Source organism: Podarcis pityusensis (assembly GCF_964106645.2).
Source record: "Podarcis pityusensis genome assembly, chromosome: 2".
In the NCBI taxonomy this organism is placed as follows: Eukaryota; Metazoa; Chordata; class Lepidosauria; order Squamata; family Lacertidae; genus Podarcis; species Podarcis pityusensis.
Genome location: NC_138029.1, coordinates 59,366,257 through 59,388,741, shown reverse-complemented (window position 1 = coordinate 59,388,741; position 22,485 = coordinate 59,366,257). Strand labels below are relative to the sequence as shown.

Genomic DNA, 22,485 nt, shown 5'->3' with positions numbered 1-22,485 from the left:
ATTAGCACTGTGATTCTTTTAATAATGAGAGCCACTTTAAGGCCAAGGTGTCTCCTTATCCCACTGATTGAAAGTGAAAAATAAATCCTGAAAAGGTTTGTTAGGGATGAAAGGCAATATAAAAATAGTTTAAAAAATAAATAAATAAGGAAGGAAGGAAGGAAGGAACCAAGCTAAAACTTCCTAAAAAATAGGTAAAATGAAGCCAAGGTAGAAACATTTGAGCAAACTACTCATACACAGCCCAAGCCTTGGGCCAGGAAGACTAGAAGTGTGCAGAATCATGCAGACTCATGTTATCCATGAGGTAAGTGGAAAAGCCATGAAAGGTCATTGGCTTCTACTGTGATCTGGCACTTGCTAGGATGAAGAAGAGGTTGTGTGTGTGTGTGTGTGTTTGTGTGTGTGTTTAATTTATGAATTGTTTCCCAAAGCAATATACAATAGTCCAGGATTTCAACTCCACACCTTATCAGCAGAACTGGCCCAAAGGATAAAGAGGAGAGGGAGAAAAGTTCTTGTCTCTCTCAGTAAATGCACTCAATGCCTTTCTAAGGAAGCCCATATGAGATATGTTCAGATACAAATGTCTGATATGTCTGATTTTTCACAGAGAATTTCTCATCATCCTCAACATGCTCCAACTAGGTTTTTTTAGTTGCAACTCCAGGAAACTATGACACATTACACAAAACCGTATTTTTTTATATAGCATATGCAGTGCACAAGCCCTAAACATCAGTAGACCTGATACCTGAATGGAGTTAGCATATTCATTCATTCATTCATTCATTTATATTTAGGAAATTGATGTGCACTGCTTACTAATGTAATTAAGTGGTGTAACAAACATTGCAGCCTACATTACAATTTCCCCCTCCTTCTCATATCACAATTGGGTGCCACTTCTTGATTCCTGAAGAGGGTTAGATACTTGTTTATCAGAAAGAAGCTTTGAGAAGGCTTTGTGCCTTGAAAAGTCAGATAAATAAATAGCCAGTTCCAAAGGTTTCATCACACTCCAACATCATACTTCTGGTCATGATAACAACAGTGATGTGGCTAGAATTATTCTAAAGTGTTTTGTTTTTAAAGGACAAGCACAAAAATACAGACATTAAAATGTTCTATCACATCTTTAAGAAGCAAAAAAAAAATTAAGTAAGTAGCTAGAAATGCATCCTTAAAAACCATAAGCAATAGTCTGCATTTACAAAAAGATGGCCTTGATAATCTAGTATTCCCAATAAAACTGAGCTGAAACTTCTCTGAAATGACGGCAAATTCCTCTGTTGTAGGCAAATACAGGTAGTTCCATAAATGTGGGATCCTAAACATGTTGTGTTGAACTCAACAGGACTTGCTTTCTCATAATGAACATACTCTAAGAAAAACAATCAGGGGATGCCAGAAAACTGTTTTTATATGGGCCAGATATATGAAACATACAACATCCATATGCTGTGGCAATGTTTTTATGCAATCTGCATTTGATGACATCATTGTGATAAATCTGTCCAAACAGAAAGAAATGAATGGACATTTTGTGCTACCTTCTTTGCACTCAGAATCACCAAATAGCTATCAGAGGAGGACACTGTGTCTGGGGTAATTTGCTATTACTCTTAGATCAGGAAATAAAATTATTCCAATACTTTTTTAAACTAAATGGCTCCCAAGATGCTAGCAGAAAAACCTCTTCCCCTCATGGAAGGACTGCTTCCAACCTAACAGAAGACAAGTCATAGTGCACAAAATTGTCACAAGGTTTTTCTCAAGGCCTTCTATAGCTCACTATATTTTATATAACACAGCCTACACCTCCCCTATTTACCATGTTTCTCATACAGTAATGCAATTCACCAGGACATTGTGGTAGTATACTACAAGTCATACTCCTCTAGCTTGCAGAACAACTCTTATGCATTTTCTCCATCCACCTGGTTCTTGGGATCCAAGCCAATGATTTTGGAAGATGTTTATAAAACTTATTAAGCAATTTATCCAAGCAATGTAAAGTGCTATGGGTTGTTTGGATTAGTTTTACATGCAAACTCAGTTTGTTTCACTCCAAACAATGAGATAAAGCCAAGGTTTGTTATTGGCTTAACACTCATGGTTTATTTGGAGAAGGCAAATCATGAGCCCTGAATTACCATTACTTTGCTCCAGGTAAGAGAAATGAAGTGGATGTGATTTTCTATCTATGCACCAGCACACTTCCTCATTCATCTTTAGCCCTAGTTTGGGTGCAAGCAAGGGCAATATTGACACATAAGTCCACCACAGCCTTTCGTATTGCTCGGGTACATTACCAAGCTTGATAAGCATTTCTTAACATGTAGGTAGATTACCCTTACAACTCTACAACTCTATGATTCTATGTTTGCTTTTCTGTCGTAAAACGATTTCTGCAGCACACATTCTATAACATTACTGCAGCAAACCATTATTCTGGTCCCATTTTGCAACACATATGCATACTATTCACTTCTAAGGATTCATACAATTTCTTTGGGAAATGGAACAAAATTACTGAAGGCCATGCTATGTTTAGAAAGCTACACACTTCCTAATTATCTTTTACTTAGCTTTGACTAGCTTCATAATATTCTCTTCTTGTGCCAATGACAATTACTATGTCCAACACACACAGCCAAAATCAATAAGACAGTTTTCTAAGTAACTGGGTATAAAATGGATCGGGAATAGATGTGTTATATAGGTCTCCATTCTACTTTCTACAAATAATTTATCAGCAAATCCAAGTTACGTGCTTCAGTGCCACTCATCAACATTGCATGCCACTTCCCACATATAGGAACTCCTTGCTGGATCAGAACAAGTGACCAGCTAAACCAACATTTTGTTCTGAATAGTGGCCAACCAAATATTTATCACAATCAGGGCATGAAGGCAACAGGCACCCCTAGAGTTGTCTATCCACAAACAGAGGATGTGAGCGGATTTCATGCAAACTGTACACTGTTTAATCCTTGGGTTTCCTTTTTCTGATATCAGATCCATCATACCAAGAAAGTTTCATCACAATGAAGATGGATCCGAAATTTGTTTAAACGAACTGTGATATACTGACACTTCCTAAAAATTACACTCAGTTATGATTAATTCCTCTTTTCTCTGCAAATGACTCCTACTGGGTTACCTTGGTTTACATTTATATACACAGAGTTGATTCTGTATATAACATCATATTTGGAGAGATATGCTGCCTCCTTGCCCTAGTAACACTGAAGAAAGAGGAAAACTGCAATTGTCTGGACAACCAGCCTCCTCTAGGAGCCTACCACATCCTAGGAGGGGGTGGGGGGCGTCAGGGCATTCATGAAGATAAAAATCAGAATGTTTGCACTTCTGAAAAATACAAAAGTAGAGTTATAGCTGTATGGCATCAACGTGCAACTTTCACTTCATTTGCACACTAATTCATGTTGGGCTCCAAATTTAGATTCTTCCAGTAGGGCAAAAAACAAGGCATGCCACATTGGAACCTACAGAACTTCTGGTATCTGCCTCATCACAGCTTATTTATATATAACAGAGACTTTGTTCTTTTTATGCTCAAGGGCAGGTTAGAGACCAGTGCTCAGATACTGAGCTCTACACCTCAACTCTGTATTTTTCTAAGAAAATTAGAAGAACTTTAAAGAAAATATATGGGGCTTTGCCCTTTTTACTAGGATTGTAGACTGCTCCATAGCTTCCACACTTGTTTACAATTATGCTGGTGAAGAAACTAGCTAGCCAGCTCTATATCAAACATTTTGACAGCAAAAGCACAAACACTGATCTATTTTAAGTAGTTTGCCACTCTGTGTAATCTTGTAAAAGCCATTCTTGCCTTTGATATTTAGACTGTTTACACTAAGTATGTTATTCAAACAATGTTTTACATATTAACAAATAATGTGAACAAAACTTCACGTTATAGCAAATTCTTTAACAACTGTCCTGCCAAAATGCTGTGATTTTCCTATAAAATTATTCCTATTTGTTGATCTTACATTGGATGAAACATACTGTAACAATCTTCATAATTTATGTCCTGTTGGGACACCATGATTTAAAGTAACATAATACAGACCAGCACCACTGCTAATCTAAACCACCTGACCAGATAAACAACAGCTTCCCCCTCTCTCTTCACTGAGGGCATTTCTGTTTATTGTCATATGATTTGCTAATTTTCAGGACATGAAGAATAAATGCAGCCAAATCGAACTGTGGGTAAAAGTAATGGCCAGTTACACAGTATTTTCACATGCAGGTATTAGCACAACGTCAAGAGCTGCAAGAGTGGGTAGGAGATATAGAGAGAAAAGATTAGTTTAAATCAGTACGCTTTAATTCTTAAGTAGTTTTGGAAGCTATGTATTTCCCAAATAAATAGAGGTAAAGAGTAGGTCCAGCAGCGAGCAAAGGAGTGGGAGAAACTGGTCAGAAAACAGGTGGAAATGTATGATTTACACACCACTGATATTAAGTAGGTGTGCAAATGAGCGGCCCTTACACTCCATTACAGTAGTGGGGAACTAAGAGTTAAAGAATATTTTACCATTATGTTTTTTATTACTGTGCCCTATCTTGGAGGTCTTTTCATGTCAATTCTCTTATTGATAAAGAAATAACTAGCAACTTTGATTCTCTTATTGATAAAGAAATAACTAGCAAGAATTAAGCCCACACTCTCCTTTAGTGTGACCTATTTTTGCATGGTCCAATTCCACAGGTGAACCCTGATTTCCACTGACTAAAGATGCATTCACTTCTTACATAACTATGCAAATGCCCAGCTTTGAGGTCTTTTACACAATCAAGCGGTGTATTAAATTTTGTGAAATAAATGAATAAAGTAAGTAACAATAAATAAAATAAGTAACAATAAATTTACATTCAAAAGCAACTTGCAATTATAAAGCATGAACAAAATTCAGCTAAGAGGCAAGCTTGGATTCTATAGCCAGGATCCAATGAACCATGCAACAGAGCCCAGAGGGTCTCAAATTTGTTTCTCTCAAACAACATTCCTTCCCCACACCCTGTCCAATGCCAAATGACAAACTGCCTTTGATCTGAAGGGAATTTTTAAAAAACCATTTTGATATAGCATGAAGGTCAGCTGTGTGGGAGGGTGGGATTGAAAGTTCCACGCACAAGCTTTTAAGTGAGCAGAAAGTAGCTATTTGGACCCTCGCCCACATTTCTGGCAAAGAGACTCAGAAATCATGCTAAACAGGTAGGAGCCTTGATCGTTAAACATACTGCACAGATGCTGCTTTATAAAGCCATACTTGGGGGGGGGGGGTTATATTTCTTCATAACATAACACAAGTTTTTACAGCATTCTCCAGCTTCACAAAAAGGTTTGAAAGTGATGTTTTTCTTTTTATTGCTTTTTATTTGTAGTATTGTAAAAAAAAAAAAGTGTGTCGGAGGAAACAGCAAAGAAGAAAGGATGTAAGATGTTCCATGGGTTACCACAGGGTAAATACCAGCTGACATCCCACTACCATCTCCTTTCCCCAGGTTAGTTATCATGCTTTGTGCTCAACAAGCAGCGGGGTGGGAGAAAAGATGTCACTTGCATTAGGAAATATGCCTGTGTGGTCATGGAGTGTTTTGTTCTTTGTTTTAAGTAAATGGACTTCCAGCACTCAGCCAAAATATTCTGTTATTCTATAAGCTCTAGCAGCAAAACACCTGCTAAAGCAATCATTGGCTTTAAATAATAACGTCTCTGTGTACAATTCAAAAGGACAGAGAGTTCATTTGCTCAAACACACTCAAAGTACTACCTTATTGCACCTCTCAAAGAAAACTAGACATTTCGGGCCCTTCTTAAAGTCGTTCTGATTAGAATATGTACTTTTAAACTGTTAGCTCACATGATTTTTATTCACCTGTGATTTCTGAATATTACACAGCAAACTTCACACCTGTGTCAAGCAGAGCATGTCTGAAATTGTAAACTCAAGGAAAGGTGCAGTAAGATTATAAACCCAAGCATCTTGCTCACAGAAATGCCCCTTCCCCACAAAGGAGGGCATGAAAGCACAATGGTGTATGGCAACAAAGATCCTAAAACAAGAAAGAAGTATCCACACAGAAATTCATGCATTTATGAGCAAAGAAATCCAAAGAGGGTGGGAGAAGTACAGGATGTGTATGTTCCCCTTTTCCTATGCTCTGCCAGAATTAGGACAGTAACACAGGAACCTTTCACCAAGCCAACCAATTGGTCCATCTAGCTCAATATTGTCTACAGCGATAGGCAGTGGCTGCAGGGTTTCAAACAGGGGACATTCACAGTCCAACCTGGAGACTTTCTCCATGCAAAATAGATTATTTGCCTCTGAGTTACGGCCCTTCCCCAGAAGAGTGGGAGATGTGTAGGGTACAATTCTCCTCTTTCTTTTTTGTCCTGTTCAAGCTTAAAAGAAAAATGGGAGGGGGATTTCCCTAACCTTTATTGTAAAGTGAGGGCTGGCGCAGCTCCTACTCTATTCAGGGGTCAACCAGTTTCTCCCAACACACTGGCAGGCCTCCTTTTGGCCCACACTGATGGAGGAGACCAACTGCAGAACTTTCTCCATCCTCACAGAGCAGGCCCAGGGAGTCAGATCCTCCTCTCCAAGGCCTCTGTCCCTGCCCTTGGAGAAGGGAGATCCAAAAAACCCTACGCCCCCTGGAACACCCTCCAAGGTTAAACCTACCATATTTTTTGCTCTATAAGACTCACTTTTTCCCTCCTAAAAAGTAAGGGGAAATGTGTGTGCGTCCTATGGAGTGAATGCAGGCTCCGCAGCTATCCCAGAAGCCAGAACAGCAAGAGGGATTGCTGCTTCCACTGCGCAGCGATCCCTCTTGCTGTTCTGGCTTCTGAGATTCAGAATATTTTTTTTCTTGTTTTCCTCCTCTAAAAACTAGGTGCGTCTTGTGGTCTGGTGCGTCTTATAGAGCGAAAAATACGGTATTTCCTTACATAGAAGCCTCCTGTCTGCTGCCACTGCCGCCAGACAATTTTGGGAGAGCAGAAGGGAGTGTTAGGGCAGGGCTCTGGAGCCCACAGTGGGAGGTTCCAAGCAGCTCACAGGCGGCCTCACTGAACTCCTAATGGCAATTCTGGGTCTCTGAAAGAAACAAAGCAAGGCCAATCTCAAATCGAAAGGAGTTCTCCCATTACTAAATAAATGGTTTTTTGAAAAATTAGCAGCACTGACAGCATATGCAAAACATGCCTTCTTGAAGGTAAGAGCCCAATGGCTGGTCTCCTACTGGTTTACAGCTCACAAATATCACAAAGTAATATTTTCTTTTTACTTAAAATCAAGGACAAAAAAGAAAGAAAGAATATGCATGGCTAAAAAATTGCCTTGGAAATCATTACTCTAAACACTAATAAATAAATGACCATTATCCGACTAATTTATTCATCTGCTTTCCAACATAAATCAACTTCAATGAAACAGCATTATCATTTATACTTTAAAACTAATTTGAAATTGACAGTAATATTATATAAAGCAACAGTGAGTGTCAGACTTGAAGCCTACTTCAACTTTCGATCTGGTTCAGAGGCAGCCTGAGGAGTCTAAGACTACAAGGGAGAACTGTAGGACACCTGCCGGTATGGACCCCCCTCATACACAAGCCCACTCTGGCCCAGATCCTCCAGACAATCCATTCAGAATTACATAGAAGAACCAGCCTAGCTGGCAGCATCCCCTGCTGAGAAGTATGGAGGTGTGTCGCTCTTGTACCAGAGATAGCATAAATCTGGCACACTGGCCCTTGGGAGCTGCATGTAAGTGTACATGGCAATTAGCACTAGATTCATTTGAGAGTGTAGAATCCTCCAGACTCTCTGTGCCAAATGCAAATCCCAGAGACTGGTTTGTGAACAATGTTTTTAATGTCTGTGCACAAATGACAATTTTCCATATTTTATGTCTTAATATAAAGGAGACTTTGGATCCAAGCTAAAATAAGGAAGAAGGAAACGTGAAAATTATACCTAGCCAGCTTTCATTATGCAGTTTCCTTTTTACGAGAGAGAGGTTTAAATTGTTTAATGGAGTTTTTTTATACACTGAACATACCAAGGCCTATCTTCTGCTTTTAGCATTTAAAACAATGTGTTATGGGTGTGTGTAAGAAAAGGCATGCTGGATTATAAAACTGTTATTTAGGGTTAGGTAAAATGTCTGAATTATACCGGAAGAATGGCAATGAAGAAGCCTGCTTTGATTTTATTATGGTTGCAAATTTCAACGGGTTTGATTAGTCAACTAAATCATTAGACTATAATCCTATACTCACTTATCTTGAAGTAAGTTCAATGGGACTTACTTCTGTGTAGACATGGCTGGAATTGCACTGCTAATCAAGTCCCTTGCCCCTGAATTGTGACCCTTAAAAAGGACCATGTATTCCACCATGTTGCAGCATTTCTTCTTCTTTGTCCTTTCTGATGAAAGGAAAGGAAAGATGACAGTCTCTATCTAAAGCCAGCAGTTAGTTTGAACTTGCTTGTACTTCACACTTAAGAGAAACTGCTTTTTTTTTTTTTTAGGAATCTCAAAAAGACATCTTCATTGAGATTCTGCAACATACATGCTTACTGAAATGCAATAAATTGATAGATAAATCCTTTATACAGACACACAAAATGGTGTATGTAATATAAATCCAGAAGATGGTCCTTTGCATGAAGAATCTACTCTAATTCACTCCTTCTACTGCCATCTTCATCAAGAAAATAAAACCAAATCACAAGAAAATAATCCCTACCTTCCCTTTTACAATTCAAAATACTGTATTACAAGAAACCTTCATCAATCAACAATGTCAGAGTTTGCTAAACACAAAAATCAAGTTAATGTAGGTTCACCAACACCTTGTAAGATCTAGATGCAACAATGAAACTCTGAATTGAAATTCTCAGTTTCTAAAGGGGGGGGGGGAATCACCTGTACATCTAGAATTTTAGACACATTCATGCTACTTTAATGCACTGACCAGTTAACTTTCTTGGCCCAGCCAGAACAAAAATTCCAAAACAGCGAAAGCGGAGGAAAAAACTAAAAATAGAGCCCCAGCAAGTAAGGCTGATTTACAGCTTTATGAAAAGACAAAATGAAAAACTGTACTTGATCCCAACTGATAAACTGTGGAGCTGCCAGTGGTTTTTCAGAGCAGATGTAACATTTTAGCAAATGTGATTGTTTGTGAAAGAAATAATTCTGATCAAAAACGAAATTGCAGCCAGCACAAGCTCTGCACTTTGTCATTGTAATCCACTCTGACAGGAAGCAGTAAGTGGAGATTCCTACTGTGAAAGGAGCAGATGTGAAAGGTCAGCCTTGGCCTGGAACTTCAAAACCGTTAACGTGTAAAACAGTGTGCATTAAAGCCTGAAACAGCTAACCACTGGATTAACGGATGTCCGCTAAGTGGGTTTGATGTTCTTTTGGCAAGTAATGGTTAATTTTTAAAATAGGTATAATTGTAGTTTTTCTCTCCCACCCCCTTTATACCTTTTTACCAGCCAGAGTCGATTTTAATTACAGAGTATAATTTTTTTTAATGCTTTTAGAAATAACGAAAAAGAACACACAATTTTTATGAACTTGTTCACGGCCGCAATTTCAAAGTAGGTGAAGGCTGTTAAAGAGATTTGGACAGATGTAACCTCTGCACTAAATATTACATCCAAGACACCAAATATTTATCCAAAAGTGTTCATGAAATCTACAAGACAAAATGTTTATTAACATTTTAAAAATGAATGTCCAGCTGAGATCTTGTTGGAAGACGGAGGCGATGCAAAGCTAAAGACTTGCACAACTGAAACAAAGCAGCTGAAAACAATACATGGTGCAGATTGAATGAATAGTGATGGGTTTTTCAGACATGGCAGAACTCCAAATTTTAGTTAATCAAGCCATCTTACAAGTATTCGGCAGCTCAAATTAAGAATAAATAGCTGCCTTCCTTCTGCAGTTGACCCAACCATATGTTCCTCTCCTTTTGAACGTAATGAGGAACCATGAATTCACAAAGCTAGTAACTATGTGAAACTTCTGGATTTGGTACAGCTAAACTTGTGGCCCTGTTATACACTGAAAGATGGGCTATAAAATAAATGTCTATGTTAAAACCAGAACATTTAATTCATTATCTATAAATACATCTCTTTTCATCCTTTCAAATTAGCTGACAAAGACAATTGCCACTATGCCTTGAGATATCTAGTGGTGTTTTTATCCTCTTTCTTTCAAACAACCATAAAGTTTCAAAATCAGCAGGAGACACGAGGTGAGGGCTGCTATTCAGTTAATTTTTGTTTCTTACATTTACAACACATCTTTTATTCAAGAACGTAAATGCATTATATATAGTTGTCCTCTCCATTTTATCCTCACACCAAACCTATCAGGCTATGAGAGAATTACCGGCACAAATTAACCCAATAAGCTTCATGGTAGAGTCAGGATTTAAAACTGGGACACCCCAGTCCTAGTGCAACACTCCAACTAAACTACACTGCTTCTTAAAAGCGCCAGGATTTTTTTAAAAGTGTAAAGTCTCTCTGAGAAGCTAAGACAGTCACACAGTTGTTTGGATTACGGCCAGTGTTTTCACACATACTTAAAATTCACTGTAGAATAATTATTATAGCATATAATAGTTAATAAATCTATACTACTTTCAAAAGATTTGTTTTCATAAGAATCAAACTGTATGGAACTTCCTGGCTCTATTTATTTTGGATACGCCAGGATTAACATACCTAAACCTGTATTGCAATAATCACAGTAAATTCTAGAAGAGCATCTCCATTCCAGAGAAACAGAGAGAGGGAATACACACATACACACACACACACACACACACACACACACACACACGTGGTGCAGACTGTTGGGCTTGGACATGAAAACCACAGGTTCAAATCCCAAAGCAGGCTTGAAGCTTTGGGGCAAGTCACTATCTCTCAACGTAATCTAACATACAGGTCTTTTATGAGTGCAAGCATCACTCTGAGGTTCTTGGAGGAAGTGATGGGTATATTATTTCACAGAAGAATAACAGAATCATAGTGTTGATTATTCACTTGTAACAAGTTAAAGAACCTCACAACACCACTTAAAGAAAAGCCACAGCTAAATCTTACCGATAATAATATGCACCACGCCAGAAGTGTGGGGAAGGGCAACCGCATCTACCTTAGTGGCAGAAAGTTCCAGGTTCAGTTCCTGACATCTCCAGGTAGGGCTGGGAATACCTCCTACCTGAAATTCTGGGAAAGTCACTGCCAGACAGTGTAGGCAATATTGAACTAGATTGGCCAGTGGTTTGACTTAGGAATATAGGAAGCTGCCTTATACTATGTGCAGCTAGAACCCCATTTTTATCAGCACAGCACACTAGCTCTTTTGGGCAGTTCATAGAAGGCAGACTATAATAGCCCCAGCCACCGTTTCTCAATTTCTATCCTTCATAGTTCAACATGGCATTTTCTGTGTGCAATCAAATTGCCATTCTCATTCTAAAAACATAGTCAAATGGTCCCCAAACACATCTGCAATGGTTTAATTATTAGCAATAGCTGTGCCTCCTGATACTGACAATTTATTATTTGGGCATTAAAGCTCACAGTAGCTAAACATAAACAAAATAATACTTGGCATTTGTGCAGAATTCTGCCCCCCAACCAACCACTCACAGGACTAACAACTGCTCCCTACCAAAACAGAGGTGAGCTCTGATTCTTGTGTGAGCCATCACTGCCTTTATGACGCAATGGAATATAAAGGCAACAACCTAATTGGATGTCTTCTGATAAATTGTACCCAAAAAAATTGGTTTACCAAAGGACCAACCCCATAGTAAGAAGGCAGAATGAATGAAGATAGTTAAGAGAGCCCAACTTCCTAAATAAAGATAAATGTGGTGAAAAATAATATATGGCAACTGTGCTAATTTCTCTTCCATAAGCATGTTGCCGTTTACAATGGCACTGTGTTTTGAAATTAAATCTTGAGAAAGTATGCAACTTTGGAATCTGTCACTGGTGGAACAACTACAGACAGAAAGAATGGGACTCACATGGGGTAGTTCCACACCTGCCCTCTCACTCAGAAGTGGTTTGCTGCAATAGCTGCATTAGCGCTAAAGCTCTTCTCTTCTGTACTAGTTGCATTGCTAACACCAACTCTGTCATTCCATTGCATTCAGACCAACTGAGATGAAGTAGGTTTCTGCTGGTGCAAGCACACCCTTATGAAAATAGAGCTACCAATGTAGCGTGAAAGTTCTATTGTTTAAATTGGGGGGGGGGGGAGCTGATATTGTTTTTAAACTAACTGCACACAGGGATGAATGTTGCCTTGACCTTAGGTCTTTTAACAGACTCAAGCATTTTTAGTGATGCTTTTGACTACCATTGACACTCTGAATGCTGTGAAGTTAAGTATTTGAATGCAGACAACTGCAACAACCTGTGGAACTTCATAAATTCTCCTATTACAAGGAAAAACAATGTCAAATTTCATAATAATTTAAAAAAAAAAAAAAACCGTGTTGATCAGGTTTACCAGTTTCCTAGTCTTTCTCTCAAGACAGAAGAAATGATAAATGGTTAATTTTAAAGTTCACTTAATCATCACCCAGAAAATTAGCTTTTGGCACTAGCAGCATGTTAAAATTACGAATGGATGGAAAGCTTCCAGGTCTCACAGCTAAACCTTTGCCCTGCAATCTTTTGAGTCTGATACAAGTGTGTTATTTACTCACCCAATGAGAAGTTATAAACCAAAAGAGAATCTGGTCATGTTAGAACTACTTGTTTTTCATATATATATATATATATATATATATATGCTTAGAATTGTATTACCAGTCTACTCTTGCACTAAGGTTTTGATACTTTTGCACCTGTGAATTGATATCTTTGAGTCCTGGAAATTTTACCACCAGCTTTTCATAAAAGAAATAACCTCAAACAGGTACAGAAACCAGAAGTTCAATATTCAACCACCATTTTCAAATACAGAGGTTTTTCTCCGCTTTCAAACACTGCTCGTAAATAACCTTGATTTATAGCAAATCGGCTATTTTATCCCTGTATACAGGGAGGCTACCCATCAACCTAACTACCCAAAGAATTACTGTTATAAACTTTGCAGGTGCGCAAATCACAGCATATGGCAGAGGACTCAGGATAATGGGAAATGAGGCGGCTCAGGAAAAAACATATGAAAAACACAGGCCCAACGTAGGTGGATATAAAACTCATTCAAAAGGTAATCAAGTGCAACAGTATAAAATGGGAGCAACTAAGACAATGAATCTACTGAAAGCCATGAAAATGAACTTGGCTTTTGAATGGTCAACCTATCAGATCTTCAGTGCTCTTCTTTAGAAAAGAAGTACATCCGACACAAGCTACACCCAAAAGCAATCACTGGTGTGACTCCAAGAAGATTCACGCAAAAGGGCTAAATTTGTCACAAATGCTTTTGTTTCCGATCCTAATACAGCCAAGTTGCATTACTCTGCCCTCCATTTAACAAATCAACTTAAGGGTGCTGGGAGTGCCGTAAAAACCTTAACAGTGGAGTGATTTTTAAAACTTTAAAAAATATATTTATGAAGCAAAATGTTAGGAGAACCCCTTCAATACTGGAAATCAAATTAAATCTAGACATTTCTAACAGTCTTGACAGATATAATCCTGGTTACCATGTAAATTTATGGTAAGCTGCTGTGATATTAGCCACAGGTGCTACTTTTAATATATGGGCCGCATCTGGCTGGGAATAAAGTTTCTCAGAGGACTAGAAATGACCTCACTATCAGACAATGGAGGGGAGGGAAACACAAGGCCACTGTGGCACATAAAAAGCAAGAGATGTGGCCCACAACTGAATATTTGACATAAAATTCATTTTAAGTTTGCAGGTTGTAGGCTAAAAGATATTATGTTTTCAGTACATAAAAAGGCGTAGACATTTTTCAGTCAAAGAGCCAAAGGATTAAGTATTGCAAGACAGCTATGAAATATTCGGACTATGCCCATAAAAACAACTTGACTCGACTTTGATCAACAGAGAAGACAAAGGGATGTGATGAGAAAGTTACAGAGTGGCGGGGTAGGGGAAGAATGTATCCAAATTCAAGTAAGTTCCCAAGGACTTAATTGTTTTATGCAGCAAGCTGACCTACATTTAAGGAATAGCTGACTCCAGGCATTGATTAAAAACCTATGCCAAAGAATTTTAGTACCACAGACTATGAGAAGTAGTCCCTTCATGGTACTTAATTAAGTAGAGATAAAAATAAATAAATAAAACCCAGCACCTTATGCCAAAAAGCCATCATCACACATGAAGAATACTATGAGTAGAGACCAGTCCATCTAGGTCACCCCAATGCTCCGTTTATAAGCAGAGCTGGCTGTCCCTCAGCTGAAAAGTTCCAAGTTCCACGTGGGGAGAATTAAATTCTTCAACTTGCGCTCTGTGCTCCGAAGTATTCACATTTTATAAAGCGTGCATAACTGCAATAGCTGTGGTTTTGCAGAATTCAAAGGCCAAGATCAAAAGAGCCCCAAGAACATAAAGAGGGGTTGCCAACTTGTGGCTGTGTTGACACTGAATGTCGTCATGGGGGGAGCCGTCTCCTGACTTTCAGAAGCAGCTTTGGCAAGAGAGATTCCAAGGGTGGGGATAAGGGGGCCTAAAAAGCCCTGGTGCACAGTCTGCCAAAGCAATTCTATTTTGGTGGTATTTAGCAAGGGAACAGGTGCTAGCAGCTATTAACAAGGCAATGTTACAAAGAAGTAAGTCCCACTGTGTTCAATGGAGAGTACTTCCAGCTAAGTACGAATGGCATTGTAGACTATGTGTAGCAATGAGCTACATATTACTAATTACTAATATGTAATGACCTACGCTTCACCAGCGGGTCCCCAGGGCAGGTGACAACAAATTACAAATCAGTATTAAAAACAGCTAAGACAAATTGTACTCATAGGGTGGGTGCTGAAAACATATGTCTCAGATGGTAAAGGCTAAGGTAAAGAGGTGAATGTTCAGCATTCACTGAAAGCTGTACAATGAAGACATCAGACCCACATCTATGGGGAGAGAATTGCACAACTCACAGGCTGCCACAAAGAATGCCTTCCCCTGAGTCAACACCACTCAAAACTTAAAAGTGTGGTGGAACTATTAAGAGGGTCCCCTCTGCTGATCCTAACATCCTAACACCCAAGAGGGTCTGTAGGACAGGAGATTGTCTCTAACATTTGGGCCCTATGTAATTTAGAGCTTTAAACACTAGTGTGAGCACCTTAAATTGGAACCAGAAATGAACTGGCAGCCACTGTAGAACAAGGGTTTTATGGGTTCTAAAGGCAACCCCTGCCAATAATCTGGCTACTGCATTTCAAAACAGCTGAAGTTTCTGAGTTGTCTTCAAGTGCAGCCTAATGTGGAGCACATTGCAATAATCCAGTTCGGAAGTTACCAGAGCATGGGGCAATGTGGCCAAGTCATCTCTATCCAAAAGGAGCCAGGTCTGGTGAACTAACCATTACTGCAAATAGGTACTCCTAGCTACCAAGGCCACCTGGATCTCATGTGACAATATGGGATCCAGGAGTATGGACCTGATCCTTCCAGGAGAATGCAACTCTGCCTGAAACAAGCAGTCTACCCACTTCCTTGAGAACTTGGAACACACAACAACTGTGTCTTTTCAGGGTTCAGCTTCAATTTATTGGCCCATATCAACCCCATTACTGTCTCCAAATACCTGTCTAGCACCTGACCACTGGTTTTCAATTAGTGGGCTGGGAGGGACCCATTATTGGGTTGTGGTTTAATCCAAGAGGGGTCTGCAACAGCAGCACTTCCACCATACAACTGTTTTAAGAAAATTTAAGAAATAGGCCCCCAAGTGCATGTTGGAGTTAAACGTGAGCCCCAGGGCTGAACAGATTGGAGACAACTAATCTAGAGCCCTGAAAATAGCTGTCAACTTTTCCCTTTTCTTGCGAGGAATCCTATTCGGAATAAGGGAATTTCCCTTAAAAAAGGGAAACGTTGACAGCTATGGCCCTGACTCTTTCCCAAAAAAAAAACTCAGCCGAAAGCCCTGTTGGGTTTTTGAGCCACCACCAGCATAAGTACCCCCCCAAACACAGAGCTACTATAAGGACTCAACTTTTGCAAATAATGCTAGATGGGATGGGGATGGGTAGAAAAAGATCCAAACCAGGAAGTCTGTCAATTAACAAACAAATCAACACATATCAGCCATCTTATAGATCATATTAAATTCTACTTTTTGAGTGTCAGACTGTGGCTTTCCCCTTTGCATTCTTTGGTTCAGTGGTGCAAACCAAGATAAATCCCTATCCAACATCCTTCAGGTCCCAAACTGAGAGACATGCTGGGAGCTTGACAACCACAACAAGTGTCTATATAATCTGCTGCTGTGTCCCAAGGCAACTGCCTTGTGTGTGGAATCTCTCCTAACAACATTCAGTTGTTAGCCTGGAAAGGGTCCTCACGCTTTCCTTTCTCCTTACTCCACCCACTCAACAGCTAATGGAAGCTACTGTGTAGGGTGAAGCTTTTCAGTGATACGTTATTGAGAGGATTTAGAGACAATTCCCTCTCCTTCAATTGCTGCACTGCACACAAATAGGAGGCCTCTTCCCCGCACCCCATGTGTGATGTGTCTCTACAGCAAATCCATGCATGGAAACCTATTTCTACGTGCAGACTGCTGTTGCTGGACTGAAACATTCACCTGCATGATCTCAAACATTTCTCCAAAACTATGAGAATTAGATACTATCAGTCCATGCTAAATAAGAAAATATTAATTATAAATCTCAATTAGAGAAAAGTATCATTTAATGGGCCCAAGGACACCTACAAATGTGCAAAAAAATACCCTAATAGGATACAGGAAACTGAGAGAAACCTTTCAGAAATTACCAAACTTACTGGAGTTAAGGAATTGACAGTTAATAAAACTTCAGTACCAAAACTACTATTTAGTTTGCTCTGCATACTGTGCAAGCCTTTATACAAATATATGACAAGAAACGTTATATCCGCTATGATTCTTATGGTTCAGGATTGTGAAATACAGTCACTGCAGATAATAATAATAATAATAATAATAATAATAATAATTTATTATTTGTACCCCGCCCATCTGGCTGGGTTTCCCCAGCCACTCTGGGCGGCTTCCATAGAAACCAAAAATACAGTAAAATATCACAGATTAAAAACTTCCCTGAACAATGAAGATGAAGTCAAGAACCCTGAAAAATCTTCTCCAGGAAACTCAATTCAGCTCAGCAGGATTCCTGAAACATATTTCTTTGTACAACTGAATTGGCAACCTGCCTGCAGCCTACTTCCATTAGATTATTCATGTATCTAACAAGACTGAAATAGAACCTAGTCATGCATCTTAAAAATCAGACTAGGAGTCTTCAAACAGGAATACCACCCTGTTAAAACATATTAACTACAGTCCTGACATTCACAGGGTTTACTTTCTCACATCAGTTATAAGACGCAAAAAAGTGGTACCAAAAGCTAAATGAAGTCTTTAACTTGAAGCCTTTATTTAATAAACATAGTAGTTTTTTGTAAACTGCCTTCAAGTATCCCAGCCAGTCCTGCGTATCTTCACCATGTGCCCCTTTTTCTAAATATCCTTCTCTCTTCTATTGCCGTTTGGCCAAAATAAACAGGAAACTTGGCTGACAATACGGGAGAAAGGAAGAAACTCCGTAACTACTTCCAAACTCAAGGAACGCCGTTTCCTCTACCCTTTTAACTGTAATCATATTCTATGCTACCTACAAAACACACACACACACACACACACAACCCAGAGAAGAATCTTTCCAGTCAAACACATGATTTTGAAGGGTATTCCTTTTGTGATGAAATCCAGCCTTGTGATGATGGCCCTTTTCAAGAGACAGACTGGGATGCAATCAGAAACAAACAAGAGGTGATGCAAAGCAGAGATGTCTCATCTCCAAACATCTGGTAAAGTGACCTTCTCTGGTCTAGATGTTTGCAAGACTTTTGTTATGCACGCTGAGAGGAAATAGGGTTAATGAATGCTGCACTGCAGAATTCTGATACATAATGAATTAGGTTTTAATTGATAACTGCATGTGTTTTGTACTTTTAAAAAAATCCACAAGAGATGACAAATTCAAGTTATAGCTGTAATTTTCAGCGAAGCTTACTGAACTGCCTACATATTAAACAGGAAAGTAACAGATAGCCGTTTCTCCCAAATCCCCAATGTTTCTGTTCCTTTTTTAAAAAAGAAAAAATATAGACCAAAAAAGGAAGTGTAACGAGCTTCTTTCTGTTTGGATGTATATAATCAGCTCTTCAACAGCCATATTTCCTGGCTCAAATAAAGAGCTAGCTTTCCTCTAGAGCAGGGTTCACAACCTTTTTTTTGCCATCCCCACCTAAGCATCTCTAAAATCCTGATGCCACCCCCTTATTATTCAAAAAGTGAACTCCTATTCACATGGAAGAAGCCTAAAAGGCCATTAACTGTTAATAACTCATTCTCGAATTGGCTCCTTTAAAAATCAAATTGCCCCCCTGTGGGGGGGGTGCCCCACGTTGGAAACCACAGCTCTAGAGACTGGTTTTTCACTGTGGGCTGTGCATAAATACAAAACTCTTTTGGGTAGTAGTTGGAGACCGAGTTATGAATCAAGAACTCCCTGGTTTGAATCTTATGTCACCCATGAACTTAAGCAAGCTACTCTCTCACAGCCTCAGTCCTGGGTTGTATGGATTAAAAATGGACAACTAAGAGTGCTATATAAATATTAAGAAACATATATTATTATGGTAAGATTTTACTATCAGATTTATATGTACCTGCAAGAATCCTATTCACGTTGTTCATTCCTCTCCCCACAGATGAAAAGGATATGGTCACATGAGCAAGTTTAAGATAAAAGACCATGTCTGCATTGTTCAGACACAACATCAAAGGCAATATAATGGTAAGTATAATCTAAAAGCAATGAAAGGAAAGGAAAAAATGGAGTTCCTATTCCACCTTTTTATTCTTCACCTATGGTCCGAGCATAAGCCAATAGGTCTTACGTATTTAAAAGCATTTTTATGTCTTCTTCCTTCAGCCCAAAAGGCTCCCTGAGTAGCTTTTGTAAGATAAAGAAAAACCAGATAGTCCCTGCCTATAGGCTGACTTTCTAAAAGACATGACACAAAGGAAAAAAGGAGGGGGAGGGAAGATGTTATACCATATTTACAACTTGGTAGAAGATATAGAGATTGTCAGAATTCTAAAGCATGGTATTTTAGAACAATTCCGTAAATCCATAACTTGACAGCTTGTCAGTGAAAACTTTTACCAAGTAAACTACCTCTGACCCATATTTACCCTGATTTGCAAAGAATCTGTCCATTCTTCCTCTGCTGGATGTAATACACAAAATAATAGATATTCCTATGGGCTTACAAAACTTTGGCAATAAGGTATGTTAACATCTGTTGATATACAGTCTTCAAAACCTGGAATGAATAAAGAGTTTTCTAAGCATCATATGTCATTTGTGTTATCTGTGAAAGCAATAAAAATTCAATGAACAGATCAATCAACTCAATATCATGTGCAACAAATAAATCTGAAATGCCTTTTATGTCATTTCAACTTGTCAGCTTTTTACACACCTGATTTTATGCCATCTGCAAAGGGCAAAGTGAAGCTCACTGAGGAAATTATACTTCTTGGCTGTCTGACTTTTGTTAAATAGTTGTATTATGTTCTGTAAACTGAAGATTTACTGACTTGAGGAAGAATATGGTAGTTTACATCCTGACCTTAAACGATACTGACTGATACATAGCTGAGTTTTAGGCATAGGTTGTGTTAGATCTATTAGATCTGCTCTCTCTCTGTGTGCACAAACCCAAGCTTTGGGAAGTTTCTATAAATTAAAAGCATTGGGGTACTAGTAAATATTATCAACAGCATGGAACTGAAATTGTAAAGATTTATATCTATCTCCAAAAGCAAAAAAAAAAATTGATCATTTTAACCCACATTAAGTCAAAAGAATTTTATGTCACAAGTTGCTTCCTAGTACCATTTCAGTGCCTAAGTAAACATGATGGTGTGCTAGAATATGGGTCATACTAAATGGGTACACAGCAGTGAGAGTAATTTAAATCAGAGAACTGGTGGGCAGAATGGGGTTACTTAATCTTCCCTTGTTCAAACTAATCCTTCTGAAACCTCCTCACCAAGCATGCTTTTCTGCTGGCGAAGCTTACTTTCCAGAATCCTACTAGCACAGGAAAAAAGCAGCAGGAAGTATGCAAATTCTTTCTGAAAATCAGACAACATGAACTGAAGTAAAGCTAAGTTTAATTAGCTTCAAATCAGGTGTGGCATCAATAAATATCCAGAGCTACAAATGGCCTGCCCCCGTCATTCAAATATAGACTGGCTCATTCATTGTAACAGGGATTTAACACTAAAGAACAGAAATGATATCTATGGAACCCAGATCAGGATTTCGCCAATACTTTTAAAGTGATAATATTTGTGTGAATAGATTGGCCTTTGAAGAACAGGTTCCGGTAGCTAAGAAGTAAAAATATAAGCTAGATCCATTTCCTTAAAATAGCAATAATGAAGTATTTACCTGGTTGAAAGTTTTGAAGATGAATTCTTTGTATATGGCATCCCTTTCAGTCAGCTCGGACCATCCTGAAGCTTTGAGCTCGTGTAAAACTTGGTTCCTTTCTTCCGTAGTCAACCAGTGAAGCTGTGAAGACTATCAAGGTAGACAAAGGGGGGGGGGAATGGATTTCATAACCATGGTTTCCAAGTTCTGCTTCTTTTCAAAAGCTGTAATGTGTTTTTTTTGTCATACTGGTTTGTGTAGTCACAGTGAAAATACTGCAGGACATCAACAGAAAAATTATATGAGGTCATTATGTTTGTATCAGGCAAACCATTTCCATCCACTTACATTCAGCACCTAGGTCAGTGATGGCCAAACTTGGCCCTCCAGCTGTTTTGGGACTACAACTCCCATCATCCCTAGCTAACTGGACCAGTGGTCAGGGATGGTGGGAATTGTAGTCCCAAAACAGCTGGAGGGCCAAGTTTGGCCATCACTGACCTAGGCCAAGGCCACGATGGCTCTGTGCTACCTCCAAGTTTGGATGCAGTATGCCTTTGGCTACCACCTGTTGGGGAACAAGTGAGGAAACTGCTCTTGCACTCATGTCCTGCTAACAGGCTTTCCATGAGCACCTAGTTGGCCACTGTAAGAATGGGAGGTTGGACTATGGCAGCTCCTTTGTCTGCCCATGTGTTGCTTTTAAATTAACATGTATCTTAGGTGGAATCCTAAACACTCTCAACTAGGGAGTAAGTGCCATTGAATATAGTGATATTTGCTTCCAAATAAGCATGTACATATGCTATTAGTGTTCTAAAGCTGACACTATGAGAAGCTGTGTGCATGATGCTGCCAAAGTTAATCACTTTTTAAATCCCACTTGTTTGAATAGAATATATAAGCATATGCTTATCTCTCTCACTCTAAAAGCAATACAACTCAACAGAGGTAAGTGTTTTAAATTATACCGAATTAAGTATGTAGTCAAAAGTGTTTTTGTCTTACAGCATTATTATAATTGTCTCTGAGTGATCTGAAAACTATCCAACATCAAAAGTCCTGAAGTAACCAAAGAATCCTGTGAGTTCAACTATTTTCACTAATTCTGAAATAGCCATCTTTGAAAAGTTAGTAACCATGTACTTCAATGACATATGGCAAAGATGGTTACACATATTGACTTATAGCAGGTAAACTCAGCCCTCCAGATGTTTTGGGACTACAACTCCCATCATCCCTAGCTAACAGGACCAGTGGTCAGGGATGATGGGAGTTGTAGTCCCAAAACATCTGGAGGGCCAAGTTTGCCTATGCCTGATTTAAAGGTAAAGGTAAAGGTATCCCTGCCCGTACGGGCCAGTTGTGTCCGACTCTGGGGTTACGCGCCCTTCTCACTTAAGAGGCCGGGGGCCAGCGCTGTCCGAAGACACTTCCGGGTCACATGGCCAGCGTGACAAGCTGCATCTGGCGAGCCAGCGCAGCACGCGGAAACGCCGTTTACCTTCCCGCTAGTAAGCGGTCCCTATTTATCTACTTGCACCCGGGGGTGCTTTCAAACTGCTAGGTTGGCAGGCGCTGGGACCGAGCGACGGGAGCGCACCCCGCCGCGGGGATTCGAACCGCCGACCTGACGATCGGCAAGTCCTAGGCGCTGAGGTTTTACCCACAGCGCCACCCGCATCCCTTATGCCTGATTTATAGTCAACTAAATTCTGCTCAGAGTACACCCA

At 39.2% G+C, this 22,485-nt stretch overlaps 1 protein-coding gene across 1 annotated transcript in view; it reads right to left on the bottom strand.

Annotated features, from left to right (window-relative positions):
- The window catches only part of PCBD2 (pterin-4 alpha-carbinolamine dehydratase 2), a 33,334-nt gene that overhangs the window by 5,749 nt on the left and 5,100 nt on the right, over nt 1-22,485 (bottom strand). The window contains exon 2 of the mRNA XM_080996361.1: nt 20,771-20,902. Coding sequence (XP_080852487.1) covers nt 20,771-20,902 — 132 coding nt within the window. The remainder of the gene's footprint in view (nt 1-20,770; nt 20,903-22,485) is intronic.